The sequence below is a fragment of the Triturus cristatus genome, chromosome 7 (assembly GCF_964204655.1).
Source record: "Triturus cristatus chromosome 7, aTriCri1.1, whole genome shotgun sequence".
Taxonomy (NCBI): domain Eukaryota; kingdom Metazoa; phylum Chordata; class Amphibia; order Caudata; family Salamandridae; genus Triturus; species Triturus cristatus.
The window spans coordinates 1,319,568,935-1,319,592,204 of record NC_140590.1 but is presented as its reverse complement, the minus strand read 5'-3'; the positions used below and the strand labels follow the sequence as shown (position 1 = coordinate 1,319,592,204).

The window sequence follows — 23,270 nt, the reverse complement described above, 5'->3', positions numbered from 1 at the left end:
TAATAAGCACAAGAAGTTGTTGAAGTGATCTTCGACTTCTCCTCGTTCGTTGGCTTGCGCGACGAAAGAGCATCCTGGTTCTTCGGAGCCTGTGCCTGGGTCAGCTCTGCGCCTCCCCCAATATCCGGGAGCCAGAGCGACCCCTGCCCAAAGAGTTTTATGATGTCCTGCTTCTCATATTTGAGTGGCCTGGCCCAGTCGAGGACCCTTCAGACCCTGTGGGTTCGGACACCCCATCTGGTTCCACACCGGCGGCTCCGGGTGCAGTGGGCTCCCGTGGACCAGTCGTACCACTTCTACCTTCCCCAATGCCAGTCCTGATGCTGATGCTTCCGTCGCCCACTGGCAGTGCTAGCCCCATTATCATCCCAGAGGAGGCACAGGCTATCCCCTTTCAAGCAGTTACAGACGTAGAGACTCAGCAAAGTTCAGGATCTGTTGTGGTCTGGACACAACTGACTCACTAGGCAGAGCGGTATTCTGCTCCCCTCTGTCCTTCTCTTTATACTGTCTCTTGCCCACCAGGCCTCTGCTTTTAGCACCTTAAACGGCTATCTTTCTGCATTTGCCAGATCAGCCACCCCTGTCCAAATCCCCTTTTGTAAATAGATTTTTGAAAGGTTTGCAACATATGCTCCCACCTTTGCTCTTCATCATGCCTCAGTGGGACCTCAATCTTGTCCTTACGTTTCTGATGTGCGCTCCCCTTGAGCCACTGCACTACTGTCCTCTCAGGCTCCTTGCCATCAAGATGCCATCTTAACATTTGCCTGGCAGTCAGTGAGCTTCAGGCTTTGTCATCCAAGCCTCCTTATCTGAATATCTACCCAAACAATCTGATGTTCCTTTATGCTGAAGGTTGTCACTCCTTTTCATGTACGTCAGTCCATCACCCTGCCTACCGTTTATGCACTGCCACATCCATCTACAGAAGGTGAGCGACTTCACTGACTGGACCCAAAAAGAGCGTTGTCGTTCTACCTTGACCGCAAAAAAGAGTTCTGAGTGGGCGACCTACTCTTCATGCGGTGTGTTTGAGCGAAGAAGGTAAAGGGCATTTAGAAACGGATCATCTCCGAATGGATCTTGCTCTGCATTAAGATCTGCTACTCATTGGCCAAGAAGCAACCTCCTGAGGCTTTGCATGCTCATTCCAGCAGCTATGGCTGCTACCACTGTGTTAGCACTCGGATTTCCAGTCCTAGATATCTGCCAGACAGCAACATGAGCTTCTCTATAAACATTCACGAAGCAGTACTGCTTGGAAAGCCAGGTCCATCAGCATGGGCACTTTGCTCTTTTGGTCCTGCGGGGCTTTCCAATGTGAAACAGTTTTACAGACCCACCTCTGGGAGACATTGCTTGGGGTATCTATTCTAAGGTAAGGTATCTCCTGCTAGAAGTCTCTATCAGATGAACAAGTTACTTCTCTTCGGTAATGCCTTATCTAGTAAAGACTCTCTAGCCGCAGATTACCTTACTGACTCACCCATCCTCCCGGCTCTGTGAACGGATTTCTAGAGTCAGGGCTGTCCCCCTTTCAGGGCCTTAATTTTCCACACTAGTGGTCAAAGATATTCGTGGCTCCACGCTCCTGGCTTGGAAAGTCTCAATAAAGAAACGGAGGTCAACATGCTGAAGGGGCGGTTATATGAGCATTGCACATGCCACTTCCGGTGTAGATGGCAACACCACGCGGAGCCGAAGGACGCCACCTACTGGTGCACATGGATACTGCTCATGAAAGATTTCCGGATCCAGTCTGATGCCAGGGAATAATTTTAAGGTGAAGAATCTGCGGCTAGATAGTCTCTACCAGATAAGGCATTACCAAAGGTAAGTAACTTTTTAGTTTAGTAAGAGAGATTGATGGAGTCATTTTGGTATGAAGGAAGCTTGTTTAACTGTCTGTGTGTCGAAGACTGGGGTTATTTTAATGTTCCATATTTACATACCTACTTTTTGGACTGACCTTGCACCATTGTGTTTCAGAAAGTCAGAATTCCAATAGTAGCATGGTTAAGAACAATGGATGTCCATCCAATTATGTATTTAGACTACATTAAATATGGCCCAGGACAGGAACAAGCACAATAGCAATTGGTAGTGCATCTTCTGGAGGATTTGGTGGTAAATCGTGGTAAGTGGGGCAAAATCTACTTTGGCTCCACAACAAGTGATGCAGATTTAAAGTGTTCAGATACAGACGGAGTGTGTCTTGAAATTACAGAAGAAGTTGAAAAAGATTTGTAGCAAGATCAGACGGGTAATTACTCAGGAGGAAGCATTGTTTATTCAGTTGCAGAGGTTGATAAGGTACCATTTGAGGACGAGTCTGAAACATTCTCAGAAGATTGTTTTGAATCGGGACGCACAGGAGGAGCTGGAATGGTGGTTAAGCAACGTGGAAGCATGGATTGGCCGTGCAATATTTGGGGAGGTGCCATAATTGGTCATAGAATCAGATGGCATCATGGAGGGCTGGGCTACACGGTGTGGAGAGGTGACCACAGGAGCAAAATGGTCCAATATGACTAGCAGAATGCACAGAAATTGTCAGTAGTTGCTGGCAGGGTAATTTGCTGTGATGAGTATGGCAGGGGAGCGGGTGAGATGCTATATAACATTACAGATTGACAACATTTCAACGATGAATTATGTGAACAAGCTTGGTTGGGGGGGGCGGGTTCTCATTCAAAAGATCTAACTTAGTTGGCCATGGACATTTGGGCATTTTTATCTAGACATAGATATAATGCTTCATGCAGAGCACATCTCCAGTTTTAAGAATTCTGTGGCTGATTGGGAATCAATGAATTTATGGAGTGAAGGTAGTTACATTTTTGAACAGGGGGGTGTTCAGCAAAATAGAAGATAGGTGCTGTCTTTTTAGTGTGGATCTGTTCATGAACAGACTGAATGTGTAGTTTCCACTGTTCTACAGTTGGATGCTGAATCTGAGGCAAATGTAGACTTTTTGAAATACAGCAATCTTTGGGTTGTTAAAAACCATGTTCTTTCTGTTGGTCGAAGATATTGTAGGAGCTGTTCTTTTCAAGGCTCAGCTAACAATGAGCATTTATTGGAATTGGAACAATAATGTTTGTTTACCTTTCATGGATAATTTGTTGTTAAACAATTGACAGTGGCCAGGGACAATGTAATTCTGCAGTGCTATGGATTTAATACCCTTGCTACATAATTTACTGATATTTTGGCACATTTGAACAAACTAATCTAATGTCACACCATTTACTTTTCCTGCTGTACAATTTAGGTATCCATGCCCTATGTATCATCATCAATTGCTGCATAATCCTAATGGCCATTGCAAGGGTAAAGCTCTATAGAGTGTTTTTTGGGATTTCATTTTGATGATGAACACACATATTTGAGATGGACTTCTGAAATATCTTCCAAATTTCACAGGTGTTTGTTAAAAATCTGTGTTCGAGGCATCTGTGCATACTCCTGCCATCTAGTGTTGGGTCCGGATGTTTGCAAGTTGTTTTCTTCGACGATAGTGCGCATAGGTATCGACGCCATTGTTGGATAGTTTTGTTTCCGCCATCGGGTTCGGACGTGTACTGCTGCGCTCGGTTTGAAACCGTCCTTCGGGTTCCCCTCGGTGCACCATCCACTGTACCCTCAATGGTGTATTGTTATTGTATGCATTTCCCTCTCTCCATGTATCCATTCTATCAGGAAAGTCTTCTCTTCGGTCGAAAACATTGTGGGCGGCCTTCAGACTTAGCCGGGTCGGTCCAGGCACTGCCGATGGAACGGACTCCATTTCAGTTCTGTCCTCAGTGCCACTCCAAGTACCCTCGCACCGATCTCCACCAAGTCTGCAACTTCTGCCTCTCACCAGAGCACAAGGAAGAAAATTGTGAGGCCTGTCGGTCATTCCTATTGAAAGACTCTTCAAGATCGTCTGGCTCAATGACGAGAAATGCAGCGCCAAAGCACTCAACATACTCCGGATATTTTAGGAGAAGAATCCGAACACGAAGCCAGAAGAAGAGGAGGCCTTCTAGATCGCAGAATCAGATTCCGACATAGAGATCGAATTACAGTCCGAAGACATTCCAGTGGGACAGGGTGTCGTGAGTGCAAAACCCCCATACCCCATAAACTATCTTCCACTAAACATAAGGCTACGCTACCACCTCTGCCTTCGGGCCTTGTTTGGCACAGAGATAATGTTTCCAAGGCCCCACCCTTCGGGCCCAGCACCGAAACAAATAGTCAAGCTTTCCAGCTCGGGATCGGGTTGATACAGACCGTCTAAAGATACAAAACATTCCGCTCATATAGACAAGTCTGGTCGGAGCCGAAATAGTCTGTTTCGAAGGACATAAAGGACAAATCCAGTTAGGCACCGAATTCAAAAGAGGTACTTCCAGACCCCCCCGGAACCAATCTTTTTAAATGTTATAAAGAACAGATTAGATCCGAAACAGAAAAAGCTATATTTTAATCCAGATCGGGACACATTTTAGCTAAAACTCCTTCCAAAGGGAAAGTCAGTTCAAAGGATACTGGATAGAAGATTCCTCTTAAAAAGAAAGAAATTGCTACAAGTCCAATCCATCCTACTTCGCCATCCCTTCCACCATCTTCACCTTTACCACAACTGCCAGGCTTAGAACAACTACACATAACACCAGACGAATCTCCTCATACACAGCCTGATTTAGAAGATGATGACGACAATGTCCCTTTGCCAACAGACCAATGGGATGATTATAATATTTATCCACCCATGGATAATGATCCAGCTCTATACCCTGCTAAGCCGCCACCTTCAGATTATAATGTTTCTTATTTAGAGCTGATTTTCAGGGCAACAGCATATCATGGAGTTACACCTCACAAAGAAGCTTTGGATGACGACGATTTATTTGAAAAACTAGGGTCTTCACCTAGAACTAGTCAGAGTTTCCCTATGTTAAAAGGCATGACAAGATATGCAGATGAGATTTTTAAGGACCCTGTTTGTGCCTGTATTTTAACACGCAGGGTTGATAAGAAATACAAACCATCAACCTCTGATCCTGTGTTCTGATCCTGTGTTCATTAAAGGACAGCTCCCTTTAGGCTCGCTGGTAGTTTCTAATGCTCGTAAGAGAGCGAACTCAGACTTCTGGGGATGCACCTCTACCTTATAAAAAGTCTAAATTAATTGATATTTCTGGTAAGAGTGGCTGCTCAAGCCGCTAACCACTGGTGCATTGCCAACACGCAAGGCCTACTAGCTAGGTATGACAGGGCACACTGCGACGAGATGGAAGGCTTACTTTAAAACCTCCCAGAAGAACACAAGAAAAAGGCACAAGAGCTAGTCCAAGAAGTAAAACTTATATCTAATTCTTCTAGCAGATGTGCTCTTGATGGTGGTGACACTGCAGCTAGAGAAGGTATTCTCTTACGTCAACATGTCTGGCTTAGGATTTAAGGTTTTAAACCAGAAGTCCAGCAGTCTATTTTAAATACCCCCTTTGACAAGCAACATCTTTTTGGACCTCAAGTTGATGAGGCTTTAAAAAAGATGAAAAAAGACACAGACGTGGCAAAATCCATGGGGGCGCTTCAGTCTCCATCAAGCAGAGGCTCTTGCCCCTCATTTTATAAGGGAGGGTCCAAAACTATACCCTCAGACCCGAACGCTTCCTCATATAAATCCAACACGCAACCCTGTCCCTCTAGAGACTTCTACAGAAGAGGATACAGGAAACAATTTTAAAGGTAGGTGTGAGAGCACGCCAATACGTAACTCCCCTTCACCCAATAAACATTGACTTGCCTACACTTCCCCCCGATTATTGAACAACTGTCGGGGGGGGGGGGGGGGGGGGGGGAAGACTTCAACAATTTCTCCCCATTTGGCAATCCATAACCTCAGACAAACGGGTGCTAGACATTATCTGATATGGTTATTGCCTGGAGCTTACTAGCAATCTCCCAATATTCCACCTTGCACTCTCACTCTTGTCAGAGCACCTGCAGCTCCTCAAACAAGAGGTACAAGCTATTTTAACAAAAGGAGCCATAGAACCAGTTCTGTTACAGTATCAAGGTTCAGGGGTATACTCATATTTTCCGATTCCCAAAAAGGATGGCTGCTTAAGACCGATTTTGGATGTAAGGACGTTACATCTGTACATACTGTCAGAACACTTCCACATGGTCACGCTTCAAAAAGTGCTTCCACTACTACAGAAAGGTGATTTTATGTCCACACTGGATTAAAAAGACACATACCGGTTCACCCAGCACATCACAAATATCTCAGATTTGTGATAGCAGGAAAACACTATCAATTCAAAGTACTCCCGTTTGGAGTAACCGCTGCTCCCAGAGTGTTCACAAATTTCTAGCAGGAGTGTCAGCACATCTCAGAAGACTCATGTCTTCCCGTACCTAGACGACTGACTCTTCAAAGCCAGCACACACCAAAAGTGATTACAATACACTCAGACTACATTAGACCTACTCCACCAATTGAGTTTTACGGTCAGTGTACGTACAGAAGTCTCATCTTCAGCCTTCAAAAACACCTGCACAGCTCTAGCCTCTCCCAATGCAGCCAGAATTCGAAATATTCAAATTCTGCTACTACAGTTTCAGACCGATCAATACTTTGCCGTCAGGACTTTCATGCAACTGTTAGGGATGATGGCATCATGCATTGCAATAGTGCATCATGCAAGGTTACACATGCGTCCTCTACAAAAGTGTTTAGCGCATCAGTGGAATCTGTCTCCGGGTCAATTAACAATTATTTTCTAGTCATTGACAGTTTCATGCACATCAATATATCGGCAAGAAACCTTGAAATTACAAGAGCACACGTTACATGCTTATCTTGCCTCTAGCGACGGTAAGAAACACGCATCTCAGCGCTTTTCATTAGATTTTCTTTATATTTGTTGGACCAACGGACATAATCCTTTTTTCGTCCACAGTTAAACGTGCTTCAACTGATTCATGTGTATAATGGAGATTTTAAGCATTTCCGTCACAAGCCTGTTGGTTGATTTTTTGGTAAGAGATACCTTGTCTTTTAGTGCGCTTTCGCAAATATAACCATGACTCACGATAATTAACAAGTACATCATGGTTATCCACAGGCATTAGGTACACAACGGAGCAAGCATAGTCGAACACTACAGGTAGGAGTACCAACCGGTCCACCGACTTCAAGTTGCACTTCTTTTCCTTTGGCATATCTTTTATATAGGGTCCCCTTTATTGTACGCACCCAATAATTTTCTCACTCACATCGAGGCACGGCACCGGATCCTTGTTGCGTATGTTAACCCCACTACATTTTGTTGGATTTGTTGTTTTTACATACACACCTAAGTGAGTAGTTTTTTTTCAATCCTCTTTTATTATAAATCCATCAATCCTTTTGGGTTCATAGATGAAAAGGGTCTTCTTATTTTTCTACAACACCATAAAGATGTGGCACTTTTTCCGCTGTTGATTATTGGGTCTCTCCACTACTAATACAGCAGTATATCAGGTTACATGATTGTAAATGGCATTCTTTGTTTACAGATTTCACCCCTGAAGAAGGGACCCAGGAGTCCCGAAATGCATTGGGCTTTGCATCAACAGTAGTGTCAATTGTCAAATGCCATGTTTTTTGGACATTTTTCCAGCATACATTTTGTTTGTGTCAATTAGAACATTAATAAATGAAAATTCATTAATTTGATATTCGTATTATGGAAATATGTATTGTAAAAACATTCACATGTAAAATGTCTCATGAATTAATGATGAACAATAATCCATAAACAGGAGAAATTTGGTTATTTGTTTTCTTAGAGGGAATGCTAGCAAAAAATGTTTGAATATAATACATAGAACAGTCGGTTCTATAATTGGCACAGTGCGTACTGCATTCAGGATTTCATCCTGTTGGGATACCATCACTAGTTGCATCACATAACCATTGCCATAATCGGTTGTCTGACTGAAGCCACTATGTGCAGCCCAATGGTTTCAGGGCAGCGTGCATCGTGAAAGACCAACCATGAGGCTCTAGGTTAAAGGATACTTATTTATAGTCAGGCCCAGCAAAGAGTGTACTCTGTGCTGTCTTTAGCCTTGCCTGGTGGGCTGCACTCGAGGACCCTGTGGGCACTTCTGATTGGTATTTCCAGTGGTCCCTGCGGGAAGATGTGTAGAGAGGAGATCCTGTACCGAAAGTCGGAGGCATGACAATTTAGTAGTCGATGCATGGCCTGGCACAAGTTTATGCCCTGCACACATTATCCACTGTACAATTCTTGAAGGTTGAGTGTAAACTTAGAGCCCCATAGCTCTTGAGGTTGCAATGTTGTCACTGGGTAGGCCCTGCGCCCAGAGCCTCCTTGGGATGGATGAAGCAGGTACCCCTTGTTCCTCAGTGTAGGGCAGACTTAGAGGCCAGACTTTCTACTAAGAGCTCACAGGGCACATCTGAAGCAGTCTCTGGCCTCTGCACTCTTTCTGCTTTGGTGTAGGGCATGGCTCAAGACAAGTCCTAGGCCTTATCCGCCTTCTGAATGCTGCACACTGCAGTGTCCTTGAGTAATATCATGATAAATGTAATTGGTGCTATAATGTCAACAATTGTTGTTTATTGAAAGGTCATCTGTGATGCCATTCATGAGGGTTACTGAGCCTGGGGGTAGGAGTTAAGACTGCAGAGCTACCTCAACTGGATTATTTTAAGTGCTTTTATATTTTGCTATGGAACCTGCCATATGAGTTTATAATTTGTATGGTAGCAGTGGTATGGCCTCACCCTATATTGTTTCGTAGTGATTAAAAATTTGTAAAAAAAAACATGCCTGGATACCCTTAGGGGTGACAGGTTTGCGGTTTACAAATGTGAAATTATATAATACTATTGTAACTAACAAATACTTGTACAAAGTAATTTTATCCTTTTTTTTTGTCTTATTTTTATATGCTTGACAGGAACCTGCAAATAGTCGTCTACCTCCTCATCTTATTGCACTTGATTCATATATCGCAGGCTTTTTTGATGACATTGGATACCTGGATCTGCTGCCTTGTCGTCCTTTCGATACAGTTTTCGTTTTCTACATGAAGACTGGTCAGAAAACTAGCAGAGAGGTAAGGTATTCCTGGATCTCTGCTGCAAAGTAAATATTTTTTATTTGTGTTCTGTATAGTGTTAGATGCCACCCAGAGCTACTGAATTGTGCTGGTAGTAAATAGAGCAATTAACAGTTAAAGAGATACATGTAAGCAAACCGGACTCTGTTTGAAGACATGGATGGCATTGCTTTGTAAGATGCATGTCTCTGTAAGCACTTACTAGTGAAGCACAAACCTACATGGAAGCAAAGCAGCACTGAACAGTTAGCAAAGTCAAGACAACGATTCAACAGTGAGGAAGGTAAAAATGACTTTCATATAGTGTAAGGTAGTAGTGCTCTTTAAAGATATGGCATTAATTTGTTTCTAAATAGTAGGAGGACCTCAACAATTCTGATTTCCATGGAGATGTTGTTCCAGATCACGTGTGCGCAGTTAGAGCCTGCCTTCTCATGCATACTATTCTGCAGCTTCCTTATCTAAACTGTGCCAAAGTTCAAGCAAAATTAGCTTAAAAAATCCTTATTACAACTTCGTCCTTCCTAGCCCCTGTCCTTGTCTAAGGGAAGGCACCTAAAAGCACAAATTCCGCTTTTTTCCCCCCAACTCCTCCCCATAGGAGGGTTATACCCTCTTTAATAGTCCTGTTTTACTATACTACACATAGTACCAGGACTACAGTGTGACTGACTGATAATTAACCCTGTTAGAGGCTGTCTTCCTTTTTCCACAAAATTAGGTTCCAAGACATTTCAGACCAATGGGTTGTGAACATTGTTCACATCAGTCCTTGAAATGGAAATATAGGCGCTCAGGTACTCCTCGTCACAAAGTGCCTGTTTGCTGTTAAAGTGCCAGTACTCTCCCATTGAAAGATTTGGTGCAGTGCTGTAGGGCCGGTACTATCCCTTCCTTATTAAAGAATTGCAGGTACTGAGTACTTAATAGTACCTGCCCATTTAAAGCACTGTTTCTCATGCTACTTCTGCTCATTTTGCAGACTGGTTCGAGGGAAGGTTCTCTTACCTGTGGTACTGCCATATTTCTTTTCCCTATTGTGCCAATATTTGTCTGCCATCCGTTTATTGCTAAGAGCCAGCTCAGCAGACCAGGTATTTAATGGAACCTCCCCCGCATATGAGACCTAAAACCAAAACCCTTTAATTCTGTAAGTGACACAGTGCTGTCTGTTTTGTGGAGGCATTTTTTTAAAAAAAAATTTATTTAGAAGAGCTGATTTTAGTTTTTACAGAACAATTTTACTGTGTGTCTGGGTGTTGGTTTTAATGTAGCGTTTTTTGCACAGTTTATTGTAGTTATGGACACTTTTTCAGACTTTATTGGGGGCATTAGCATTTACATTTTGTGTGGATTTATTTTTTACTTGTCTTTTCCTGCTCCTGTTCCTACTCAATTTGTTGGATGATTCGAGAGGAGCTTCCAAGATCACTACTACTGCTACATTTTCTTTTCCTTATTGTGCCACTATGTGACTACCTTCTTGGGTGTCATGCCAGTTGCTCAGGCCCTTATCAGAACAGTAGATATTTAATGGAACCTGCGGTGTGTGTGCATAGTGGCTGTGCCAGTGGCTCTCCGAAGGAATGCCAGTCTTCATTAAGATGACGCCAAGTGGTCGACATGTCAGCAAAATCACCGCAGCCCTCTGCATATGAGCGAGCCTTTTTATTGAATTTGTATGCCCCCTTTCACTCGCTCTATAGTGGATCTTTGAAGAATCTAAAAACCTGCAACTATTTTACAGAGAATCCAGGGCCAATTTATCCTCTTCCCCTATTTGGGTACAAGTCTAAACAAGGGGAGAGTATGTAGCCTAACGGCGTAAGCAGTCGACTTCGATGCTGGGGATCCGGGTTCGAGTCTCTGCAACGGCGCTCAACATCCTGTGATTCTGGGAAAATCACTTAATCTCCCCTTGCTTAACAAAACAAGCACTTACAGTGCAATAGGTCTCGCATTTGCGAGAGTTTGTTCTATTGCCATTGTAAACTATACTGCCTTTTATTTATGCGTTTATAAAACCTGCAAGTGACGTTTACGCACTGCTTTTAGGGTTTGTAAACTGAAATAAAAGGCATTATTATTTACAATGCCAATAGATCAAACTGTAGCACAGGGCCGCTCACTGAAGACACTCATAATATTATTATGAACTTCAAATACTGAAAGTTTTTTTTTGTTTTTCACATGACCTCACGTTTTATGGTTTTTAAATTTTTTTTTATTTAAAAATTCTTTATTGATTTTCACAAGAGCAGACAAAAAGCGTGTAACAGGGTTAGCTTGAGGTATCTAAGGCAAAGTTATAAGTATACAATCATAAAGTGAGGTGGTTACGCCTATATGGGTAACATGAGACTAATCCGAGTGATTGATAAAAAAGAAGAAAGGAGAAAAGACAGGCGAAAGGAGGGAAAAGAGAAGAGAAGGGACGGGAGAGTGACGGTTAGTCAAGCTGTATCATTTACTTCTAAAAATTCTATGCATATGTTGGCACCAGAGCGGTCCGATATTGATATGCCTAACATACAGCAACCTGGTGCAGGTAACAATGGTTAGATGCAATTCAAATGCAATTACAAATACAGTTATTCAAGCTCCCTAGGGCTCATTTGCTGTCTTCTGGGGCAATTAAATACAATTTTTCAGGTGGCCCGTCAGTAAAGGCACAGGATAGGAGTCCATGGTATACCCTATTGTTCATGGAGGTTTGTGACAGTCTAGATACGTGTCCAAAGAGTTCCACATCCGCCTGGACAAAGGTTTCCAGGGAGAGTTTTGCAAAGCTATGTTGTCTGCCCCTCTGAGGTGGGTGATCCAGTTTATCCAGCCTTTATGAGATGTTTTACTCGTGTCATTCCAGTTGGCAAGAACCATTTTCACAGCAGATGTTAGTAATGGCTCTCTCCACCTCTAGCCAGACCAGGGTGTAGCCGGTAGGTGGTGAGATCCAATATAAACCTTGTGTTGCCAGGAAAGCCAGCTGGTATATTCTGAAGTCCACTAGATTTACCCCTTCTAGAGTTTTGTCCAGTCTTAATTTTTTGATACTGATCCGTGCTTTCTCCCCGCGCCAGAGAAATATGGAGATAAGGATATCTAGTTTGCGATGGAAGTCATCTGTAAGGAGGAGCAGAAGAATACTAATGAGGTAGTTAACCATCGGGGTGATCATCATTTTGATTGTTTTGATTCTGCCCCACCACGTAAAGAATGTTGGTGACCAACAGTCCAAAAGCATCTTTATCTTTTCTAGTATATTTTACTCATTCTGGTTTAGGGTATCTATTAGGTTGCTACCGAATTCGATACCTAAGTATTTGATATAGCCTGTTTGCCATGTCTGCCCCGACTTTCCCAAGACATCCCTTGTACAGTGGATGTTTAATGGTTTGAGTTCTGACTTCTCTCTGTTTAGTTTATACCCTGAAATGCCGGAATATTTTGTTATTGTGTCCATCAAGGCTGCAATTGATGTTTTTGGTTGTTCTGTTACGATTAGTATGTCGTCTGCATAGGCGGCTAATTTTATTTGGATGCCATTGATATCCCCCCCCTTAATGTTCGTGTTTGATTTGATGTCCTGGATAAGGTGTTCCAATGCTAGTAAAAATAAGGATGGAGATAGTGGGAACCCTTGTCTAGTACCTTGTTGCAATGTGAAGGGCTTAGAGAGCGAACCATTAACGACAATACGGGCTGATGGTTTCCCATAAAGGGCCATAACCATACGTATATAACCCTCACCTAAATTGAAAGATTGCATACATCGTTCCAAAAAAGCCCAGGATACCCTATCAAAGGCCTTCTCTGTGTCTAATGTGATAGCTACTGCTGGTTTGGTTAATCTGTCCTTTGGGCTCTGGCGAAAACACTCAGCATTTTAGGTCTCGCTTAGCGATGCAGCGCATGTGCTGCGCGCTGTTGTGGGTTTTGCGTCCGAAGGGGGACAGGAGATGTGCAGGTGCCCGGACAGCCTGGCGCTGGATGTACACGTGCGTTTCCTCTCAGTCCATTTCAGCTGCTGCTTGTTCTGCAAGTGAGGCGTGCACGTCACTTCACCCTGCCTTCAAGTGAGCGGGCTTCTGCGCCCAAACAGGCGATGTGCACATGCGTTTCGTCTCAGACGATTTCAGCTGCTGCTTGTTTTACATTCTTCATTTGTTGGAGGACATGACTGCCTTTACAGAGGCATCTGTTTTTCGAGCTTGAGACGTACCTCATCTATGTACAGTGTGGCTACAGTTGATTTCTGTGAAACTCTGAACGCACTGTATTTTTGTTCTTAAGATACGATTTTAGGAACCAAGGGCAGTCAATAAAAGTCTTCCTCATAATTTTCCTCTGGTTCGATGTCTAGTGCACGACAAATACGTTATAAAATGAACTCGTGTGAATTAAAAGAGAGCCCGAATACATTAAAAATCTGCTGTAACCATTTAAGCCGCGTCACGCTATATTTTACTGTAAACCACACTTGAATATGTTAATCTAAATAAAAGGGCTGGACCTTAACATAGTGTGAGGCGTTTAAAAGCAGCAACAGTAGATGAGAAAGGTAAGATCACGCCACGTGCTCCCTTACATGGAAACACAACAAGATGTGAAGAGATGCGTGTTGTTAGGTCTCAGCACTTTCATGAACACCTTATAGAGCATCAGAGGAAGCGCCTCATTTCATGAATCAGCCTGAATATTGTATGCTGTTCAAGCCCGCAGCCACCCCAAGCTAGAGGAGCAGGCGAGTGAAGTAAAAGTTCTGCAATGACATCCTTAATCTGTTGACATTCTCAGAGTAAACAAATGATAGGCCCATGCACACGTGCATGCAGAAGCCTGGAACATCTGTGAGAACTCGAGGTTGCCATAGCAAACCTTCATCCACATTGCATCTTTTTACAAAGAGTGATTTCTCGCTTGTGGGTCCCGCCATTCCATGTTCCCGGATGCATTTTATTTAATGAATATACCTTGATGGTACAATGAGTAAACAGATGACAAGTAGTGAATGAAAGAGAAGGAAACGAGTTAACTCTCCATCAAGTATTACTTTTTCAAAAGGGCAATGGAAGTTTTTAGGTCTGACCTAATGACTTCTTTAGCTGTAACTCAGTGTCAGGTTGTGGACAATCTCAGCTTTCGTTTCCTGTTTTTTCCCGGTGTCATTATTTTACTTGTTTTTTTGCAAGCATATGCACATCACTTTTTGACAGCATCATTATTACTTTTATATTTTAACATTTTTAATTTCTATTGCATATGTTTATTTATTTATTTTAAAAATGCAGGCTTGCCGCAGCCAGGCCTGTTGGCTTTACCAGTGCCTGTTTTCGAAGGTTACAGATAGATATCTGGACTTGGAGCACATTCTACCTTCAGAAAGATGGATGTCCGGTCTCCAGGTCAAGCACTTCAGTCAAAATGCATTGGTACTTTTTTTCACAGTACTACGAAAAAAATTAATATTTCAACACGGAATCACTTAACATCTCAGGTCGAAAGATTAAATAGGATTAATTTCTGTGCTTTAGTGTTATGGAAGAATAATATCCCAAAATAAAATGATGATTCAGTGATCCTTCTGGGATGGAAATTGCATCTCAGAGCTTAGATACAGAACACGGTGTCATCATGTTTGACTTCCGTACGGGCTGCTGAATTTTGAGCCAACATGCACAGCTTGCATTCTGCGCTTTTGTGCACTACTAGGCACTTGTCATCTAACTAGGCATGTTTAGAAGAGAACAATAAACCTGTCCCTGTGCACACACTGGTGGTTAATGAATAATTGTACACAAGATGTCAAATTCCGCAGTGTGAGCTACTAATGTTTGTACACATTTGTAATTGAAGCTTCAACCCCTTTTCTTTAAATTTCAAAAAAAGTGTATTAATGTTTTCAGGGAGAAAGAAACAAAGCATACACTATAACAAGCATTTGCAATGCAATAGGTCTTGCAGTCATGCAAGTTTAAGCTATTGACATTGCAAATAACAATGCCTTTTATTTTTGTTTTCTTTTTAAAAACTTAAATAAAAGGCATTGTTATTTACAATGCCAATAGCTTAAACTTGCGTAACTGCGAGACCTATTGCATTGCAAATGCTTGTTTATTAGAAGTAAACAACACCCCCTCAATACGTCTCCATGTACCTTTGGACGACGGCTGTGTTTTTGGCCCATTTTCGCAGTTTTATATTGCGCGAGCTCAACTCGACTGTATTTGAGCGTTTTATATAAGCACCTGGTATATTATCCAAGGACACATTCATTTTGGGTAGACATGCGACAGATTTAGTGATTTTCTCAGAATCAAAGGATATTGAGCAGACGCCAAGACTGAAACCTACGTTACATTGCTGCTGTTGAAGCGGAATTGGCTCATACTGATGCAAGTATCTTTTTACTTTACTTTAGATAAAAAGTGTTCTAATGCTTAGTGCCAATGTGCACACTGGAAGACCCCGGCTCAAACAAAGCCCCCAGCGGGGGCCTGTGAAGCGCTACATAACAATATTATCGGTAAAATGACCAACCCAAACACGCATACAGGTTCCAAGGACTGCGCCTTGGGAAAAGTTACAGTTATGAGACAGGGCCGATCACTGAAGACACCACTAGTATTATTATTAACTTCAAATACTGAAAGTTTAAAAAAATATATATTTTTTTAAAGTCCTCCGACTCACATGACCTCACGTTTAATGGTTTAGTTAATCTGTCCCTCGGGCTGTGGTGAAAACACTCAAGCTTTTTTAATAGTAGTAGACAGTACCCCTGCGATACGTCTCCACGTACCTTTGGACGACGGCTGTGGTTTTGGCCCCTTTTTGCAGTTTTATTTAGCGCGAGCTCAACCTGACTGTATTACAGCGCTTTATATAAGCACCAGTTACATTACCCAAGGACACATTCATTGTGGGTAGACATGAGAGAGATTGAGTGATTTGCTGAGAATCACAGGATGTTCAGCCAACGCCAAAACTCGAACCTGCGTTACATTGCTGCTGTTAAAGCGGAACTGGCTCATACTGGTGCTAGCATCTTTTTTACTTAACTTTAGTTAAGAATCATACGTCTGTGATTGATAAAAAAGTGTTCCTATGCTCAGTGCTAACATGCACACCGGTACACCCCGCCTTAAATTAAGCCCCCAGCAGGCGCCTGTAAAGCGCTGCCTAACAATATTATTAGTGAAATAACCGACACAAACACGCATACTGGTTTCAAAATAAAGACTGCTCCTTGAGAAGAGTGACACACGGCGTGCACACTCACATAACTTCACATTTAATGGTAAGGCTAATCTGTCCCTTGGGCTCTATTGAAAACATTCCGCTTTTTTAATAGAAGTAGACACCCCCCCCCCCGGTGATACGTCTCCACGTACCTTTGGATAACGTCTGTGTTTTTGTTTGGCCCCTTTATGCGGTTTTATATAGCGCAAGCTCAACCCGACAGCAGGGGCCTGTGAAGCGCTACATTCGCATTGTAAATTACAACGACTGGAGGGGAGGGGTGCGGGGGGGGGATTTAAGGGCACTGTTGAAAAAGCGGCCGTTATAATTAAAGCGTGCCCTGATTACAAAATAAAAGATTCTACATTATATGTTTGTGACGTGTATATTATTTGCTTTAGTGCACCAAAAGCTTTTACGCTTATGCGAGGTGAACTGGTACACGCGTGCTTCGAGGCTGTGGGCGAGGTTTGCTGAAGCAGGGAGAAGCCCCGAGTGGCCATTATCAGTATGTAAGCAACAACAAATAACCAGCCAGCTTGCGTGTTTGGCCACCGATGTGGTTAACAAACTGTAATTTGGCTAATGGAACAACAACGAACGCACCTCCGGCCAGTGTGCCTGTCTGGCCACAGATTTGGGAAGCAGCGCCTATGCTGAGCAGTGTGCAACTGAAACAAAATAGTGCTTACCACCTACATATTGAGGACAGTGTAAAGCCGCAAGCAAACAATCCAGTCCGGATGGGCTGTCTAAAAAGGAGACTGGGCGGTAACAGAGAAGCCTCATTTTCAATCTGAGACGACGCGCTCAGCATTAATTATGGCGGCAGTCAATGAGCATGATGGCCAGGCTTCAACTCCACTTCTGAAATCTCCTCGATTACAAAAAGCCTCGCAGAGCAAGCAGTGAATGCACGCTGCAACGCAGATCTGCGAGACCTAAAAATGACCGTGTCCTTCTGTATTGAAACTAATTTCACAGACTTGGTTAATTCTCACTCCATGGTAAAGGACGCCCAAGCTATAAAATAATTTTATTACTGATCATATTCTTGACCTTGTCACTATCACAGGAGCTTGGTTTACTAATTTTCCACTGGAGGGTTTTAATGCTATTACCCCCCATTACTACACTCCGTGCTTAATTTGAGCCAGTGGTTGCAGTGGGTCCTACTGGCACTTTGTTCCACCTCAGACTTTCACCCAGAGAAATAAAACCACACAGGTAGGCGGGAAGGGGCAAGAGAAAGAGAGGAAACTGTGACAAAAGGAGAAAGGAAGCCGCAAGAGTGGGATAAATGCACAGGGAGTTTCTAGTGGTGGATTAAAGAGCCATGAGGTGTAATCAAGACTACACGGTCTTGGTATTCAATTCAGCACACCAACATTGATTAGCAAACCTCTGAGCCAAACATTGGGCCCAGCACTTATTCGTTTACAAATTAAGCACTTACTTTATAGTTTTATAAATGCAGTGTTTGGATAAGAGTGACGGCTGTCTAGCTTTCTTAGTTAAAAACTTCTGGGGCCGTATTATGTATTAGGCATACTGTTCATTTTTGCGCTATGCTTCTTAAAACCAGTGTCCGGTCGCAAACATGAACAGTGCACCCAATTACAATGAATACGTTGCCCTCAAGGCAGCCGCGAACTTGGGGCTGCCCTGGGAGCCGCTCATTCAATGAAATATAGAGCAGTTATTTAAACATCTCCCAATATAAAGGTTGCTTGAGAATGAAATTACTTAACTCACTATGCACATGCACTTTGGGAATTCAGCAGTGTAAATGATCCAACCCTCTTTCAATTTTCAGAGGGGCCAGTAAAGCTGGCCATAGTTTTTATTGCATCAAATTTCTCGAAATGACTCCGATAACTTTGCACATGCACCATAGTAATTTAACGGGAGTAGTCATTCAAGACCCTTTTAGCTCACTGAGGGGCTAGCAAAACTGTGCATTGTTCTCTTACTATCAACTTTTTGATTATGGTGAGCTCGACCCAGATTTGTCAGGCACCTTAGGAACTTATTTATGGAAGTAATACAAGCCCTCTTGATTTCTATGGTGGAGGCAGCAAAATTTGGACTGCCATTTGCTCTAGTAGTCCTCCGATGAATTTCTTCTTTTTCCTGTCTGATTTCCTCTAGATGGATCTGCCACTTTGTCAATTGACCTTAAAACTCTTTTTGTATGATTTGTATGATCCTGATGTATGCAGTAAGAATTTTTAAGATGTTAGCATGAGTTTTCTGATTTCTGTGTATATTGTAAGATTTGTATTGAATCAAACAAATAACTTTCACTCAGAGCAGTTGCTTTAATCAGCCGCTTCTTGTTTCACTGTACAAGTGGCACCCTCCTGCACTTTAGTGAGGGGAAAGAGATCTCCTTACAGACAGGTGCAGGGTGACTACATCCGCCTCAAGGGAAATCTCGTGAGTTGGTGTCTGAGCCCCTTTTCTTCCCCCTAAAGGTCTGCCCTCAGTGAATGCACTTACAGTGCACCAACTTTTTGTGACTCACTCAGTGCGCTTCCTGACGGTTTCTTTTCCTTTGCACTCACATCCATAATACAGCACGGGTGCAGAGGCAATGTAACTTGTAAATAAAACCAAAGAAAAACCTTGTCAACTGCTCTTAGGGAAGGAGGGAGGGCTTTCAGGACTGGGCCAAGGAAGGTTATGACTACATGCAATGTAATAAAGATTACTGATAAGGGATCACAGCATTTTGTGAGTGAGTAGGTTTATTAACCGTTCAATTATTTAAAATCTTTACCTTAAAATGAACTTGAAATCTGTACCCTGCCCCCTCCCTTGAACCCTCCAGCCACTTATTTACTTAAACCCGCAGTTCATACTATCACCCCTTTTGTTTAGTAAATTCCTTCTTTGCCGTCGAGTGTTTTTTTCTTCTTCTGTAGTGCATAAACATTTCCTTAAAGTCCGTTAGAAAGTCTGAGTTCAAAGCGCTTTTGGTTAAGCGCAGGAGACTTGGGCAGAATTTGTTGGGCGCCTTTCTAATGTGTGGGCGCTTAGCTCTGATTCGTGATCTTCGGCCGGGCCATGAAATATTTTCATATAGAGGTCAAAGGTAAGGTGCTACTTCCCCGTGTCATGTTGCTGTTATGATGACACAACTGCCTCTTGTGATGACCCTATGGGCGCAGCTCTGAGGATGTGAGCTGTTCCACTGCTGGACCTAGCTGCAGCCCTTTAAGGAGGCTCTTTATTGTTGGAATCCATCTGTTTGGTTTCAAGATCGGGCTGCAGAGGACCCAGGCAATTATTTTGTTTGAGTTTATTGCTTGCCCTAAGTTCTGGGAGCTGTGGCAGGGTATCGATTGCCTGTCTGAGTATGTGAATTTCACCACTCTTGCGAAAAAACAGGTTTTTGTTTCAGATAAACACCAGTCCGAGGCCTCCTTGCAGGACCTTGTGCACCTGACCCTGAAAATGGAGCAGAGCAGCTGATGACATTCGCTGGCCAATTTGGGGAAACAGAATTGTAGATTAAGCCAAGATTTATTTTGGTAGTTACAGAACCGACAAGAGACTGCTCCATCCTTTCGGATCCATGTTGGGTTAAAGTCTGAGATCTTGAGGGCGATGAGCTGCATGAACAGAATTTCCCTTCGGGCCTGAAAGTGCTTCTCGTAGGTACTGTTGGGCATTCCCCATGATGTAACACATGTCCAGTGCCGTTGTGTTGGTGTCATAGCGAATTAAGGCCTGATCCTTTTCGTCAGAAAAGGGCCAAAGCTGTTGCTTCACAGCGTTTGACCTGGCAGGTTGCTGGATCTTTGGTAGGGGCAGGTTCTCTGCTTTGATTTTCAGGGTCCCTGTTGCTTGGCCCAGCTTGGTGTGCCTGGGGCAACCACTTCCCTTAAGATTGTTTCCAATTGATGTTTAAGGGTGTATACAGGGGCTTTTAGGACCCTGTAGTCTTTAAGTCTTTTAGCCCTGTAGGCTTTAAGTCTCTCTGTAGCACCAGTTCTGGTCTGCAGAGCCCCAACTCCAGCCATGACATGGGGCCCGATGGGGTACGCACGGCCGGGCTTCCTCTGTGGTGCGCTCCATGTCTCCCCGCCGCCGAGCAAGCTGTGCGGCTGTGCGCGGTCCGGGGCCCACCTCGTTCCGCCACTGGTGACCCGGGTCAGAGCTCCGCACACCCTCTGCTGAGTGACCGCTGGCGCCCGCTGGGACTGTGGTCGGGGCCCCTCGTCCCGGGCCGCTCCCGAGGGTAGCGGGCTGCTCTCCCCGTCCCCGTCGGATGATCCGCCGTCTGGCGCCCCCGGACTGTATGTGGGGCGGGGATCCCTCGGTATTGCCACGTAGCTATCGCCCAGTTCGGGGCTCACCTGCCGCGTAGTTCACTCCGTGGAGCTGCTTGCACCCCCGCCTGAGTCCAGCCCTGCATCCTCTGTCCGCCGCTCAGCCAAGGGGGGGGGGAAGGGATCGGCGCTCTCCCGCCTCTCTGTCACCACAGCCGTTGAATCGTTCGGGTCGCCTCCCCGGGTCCAACCCTGACCCCGCAGCCACGGGACTCTGGTGCGGGTGGCCGCGATCACCAGCGGGGTCGATCGTGTCGCCGGAGTCGCCGCAGTCCCCCTGCCTCGCCGCTGATCCTCTCGAGCCGATCACCCATCCGCCATCTTGTTCGTGGTCGGCCAGTGCCTGTGTGGAGCCCCCGGCCCCGCCACAGCCGCAATCCCGGGGACTCGATGCCTGTCGGAGGTGCAGCCGCCTTGTCTGGGCTCGGTCCGACTATTGCCAGGGTCGGTGGAAGCCCGGGGCAGGTAGCACTGTCGCGTTCATGGGCCGCGGAGCGGGAGCCTCCGAGAGAGGAGTCCGCCATCTTGGCTGGCTCGGCCACACCACCCCAGGTGGCTGTAGTTGATGGTCAGAATTAGTTTTGCCTTGAGGACAGTCAGCATTGGCTCTGCTGTTAGTCTTCACAGACGTTGCCTTAAGTGCCTCAGTGAGAGGATTACGCAGGTGGTTTTAGCATTTAGATGTTTTATATGTGTCGCCGAGGTGGCCTTCTCAGTTAGTCAAACCCCAAAATAATTATAGGCTGCTGTTGTCCCTATTTGATGGTCTCCCAGGTGCCAAGAAGCTTGCTTTTTATGAGGGTATTTGCCAAATACTATTATCTTAGTCTTGCTCACATTGACTAAAAGTCTGTATCTGAAAGAGACACGTTGTAATAGATTCCTTACCTTAGAATTACCCCCAGGCGTCAGACTGGATCCGGAACGTTTTCTTGAGCAGTACCCCTGCGTGTCGGAAGGTGACGTCGTGCTGCTCCCCGTCCGTCGTAGGCGTCGTGATCACCGGGATGATGTCGCGGCCGAAACTTAGACGCCGCCCTCACGCGTTGGCGTCAGTTCTTTCTTTTTCCACACCAGCAAGCGCAGATCCGCAGAGAGCGGTACTGTCAAGAATTCCTGTCATACAAGGGAAACACGCCCTTATGTAAACAGGAGAGCTGTTACATAACTCAAGGGAAACACGCCCTTATGTAAACAGGAGAGCTGTTACATAACTCAAGGGAAACACGCCCTTATGTAAACAGGAGAGCTGTTACATAACTCAAGGAAAACACGCCCTATAAAGGGAGGAACCGGGAGGTACAAGGCTGTCGGATATTGTGTTTACACCGACGTACCTGCTTCGTGAAGAGCAGTGTTCCGGAGTGGTGCTCCAGTAAGGCAAGAACGGAGGTAGGTCGAGTCGTTACTCCCTGGGCCGTGTCTTGCCCCATCGTCACCTGTGAAGGACCCGGAAGCTCTACCGGTCAAGCATTGAGCTTCGCTTTTTGACTCGGCTGAGTCCAAGCGCAGTGGCGCTTTTGCTGGTTGGAGTCGTAACTCCCAGCCCGACCAGAGACACAGGGACTGCCAGCTGTAAAGCACACCAGGAGGTGTTTGCCGCGTTACAGACTCGGAAGTCCACAGGATCGATCGATCGAGCGGCTGCTCTCGGTTCAGTCTTCTTGCTTGTGATTGGGGTATCGGTGACGCATCACCAGGAGGTGACTCCGCGTCCCGGTGCAGTCTGAGGAAGAGGTTGAGCGGCTGCTCCCTTCAGGTAGAGACCCCGGCTGGGTGTTTCCCTGACTTCTCGATTCTCCCCAACACTCTTCGTGCCCCTCACAGCCTACCGATTGGCATTGTCGGCCATTTCATTTCTGCCCTCTGTTGGCATACGCCGGGATCGGCGTATATGCAGAGGACGGTTAGGACCATCCGTGCTGTGGGCTGGTAACGTACTTAGCCTGGAGGATTCCAGTGACTATAACTTTTGTTTGTTCTTTGTATTTTATTTGCCTTCATTAAAAGAACTAACCCTTCACAAGTGGTTGCGTCCTCATTGTCGTGTCTGTTAAACGATCCTGAGACGTTCAGGGCGTTTCAAAATATCCGACCGTCCAAGTCTCCGGCCGCCTCGCCACTCTTCTTCATCCCGAAGGCTAATGGGGAGCTGAGAGCCTGTGTGGACTTTAGGGCATTGAATGCGATAACCATAAAAAATCGGTACCCCTTGCCTCTCATCAGTGTACTTCTGGAACAGGTCAAGAAAGCTCGTATCTACACCAAGTTGGATTTGAAAGGGGCATACCATCTGGTGCGCATGAGGGACGGAGACGAGTGGAAGACCGCCTTTAAGACCAGGTTCGGCCTTTTTGAGTACCTCGTCATGCCGTTCGGTCTGTGCAACGCCCCGGCAGCCTTTCAGTACTTTTTGAATGAGGTATTCAGAGAGGAGTTGGATATCTACGTGGTCGTATATATCGACGACATCCTCATCTATTCGTCCAGTGTGGAGGAGCACGTACACCACGTCAAAGCTGTGCTCCAAAAGCTGAGGGAAAACATGCT

At 44.7% G+C, this 23,270-nt stretch overlaps 1 protein-coding gene across 6 annotated transcripts in view; it reads left to right on the top strand.

Moving 5' to 3' along the window:
* RALGAPB (Ral GTPase activating protein non-catalytic subunit beta) overlaps positions 1–23,270 on the top strand; it is a 2,310,294-nt gene that overhangs the window by 1,439,470 nt on the left and 847,554 nt on the right. For all 6 annotated transcript variants that reach the window (XM_085618929.1, XM_085618931.1, XM_085618928.1 and 3 more), the window contains exon 23: positions 8,980–9,138. In XM_085618929.1, the coding sequence (XP_085475055.1) occupies positions 8,980–9,138 (159 nt within the window). The remainder of the gene's footprint in view (positions 1–8,979; positions 9,139–23,270) is intronic.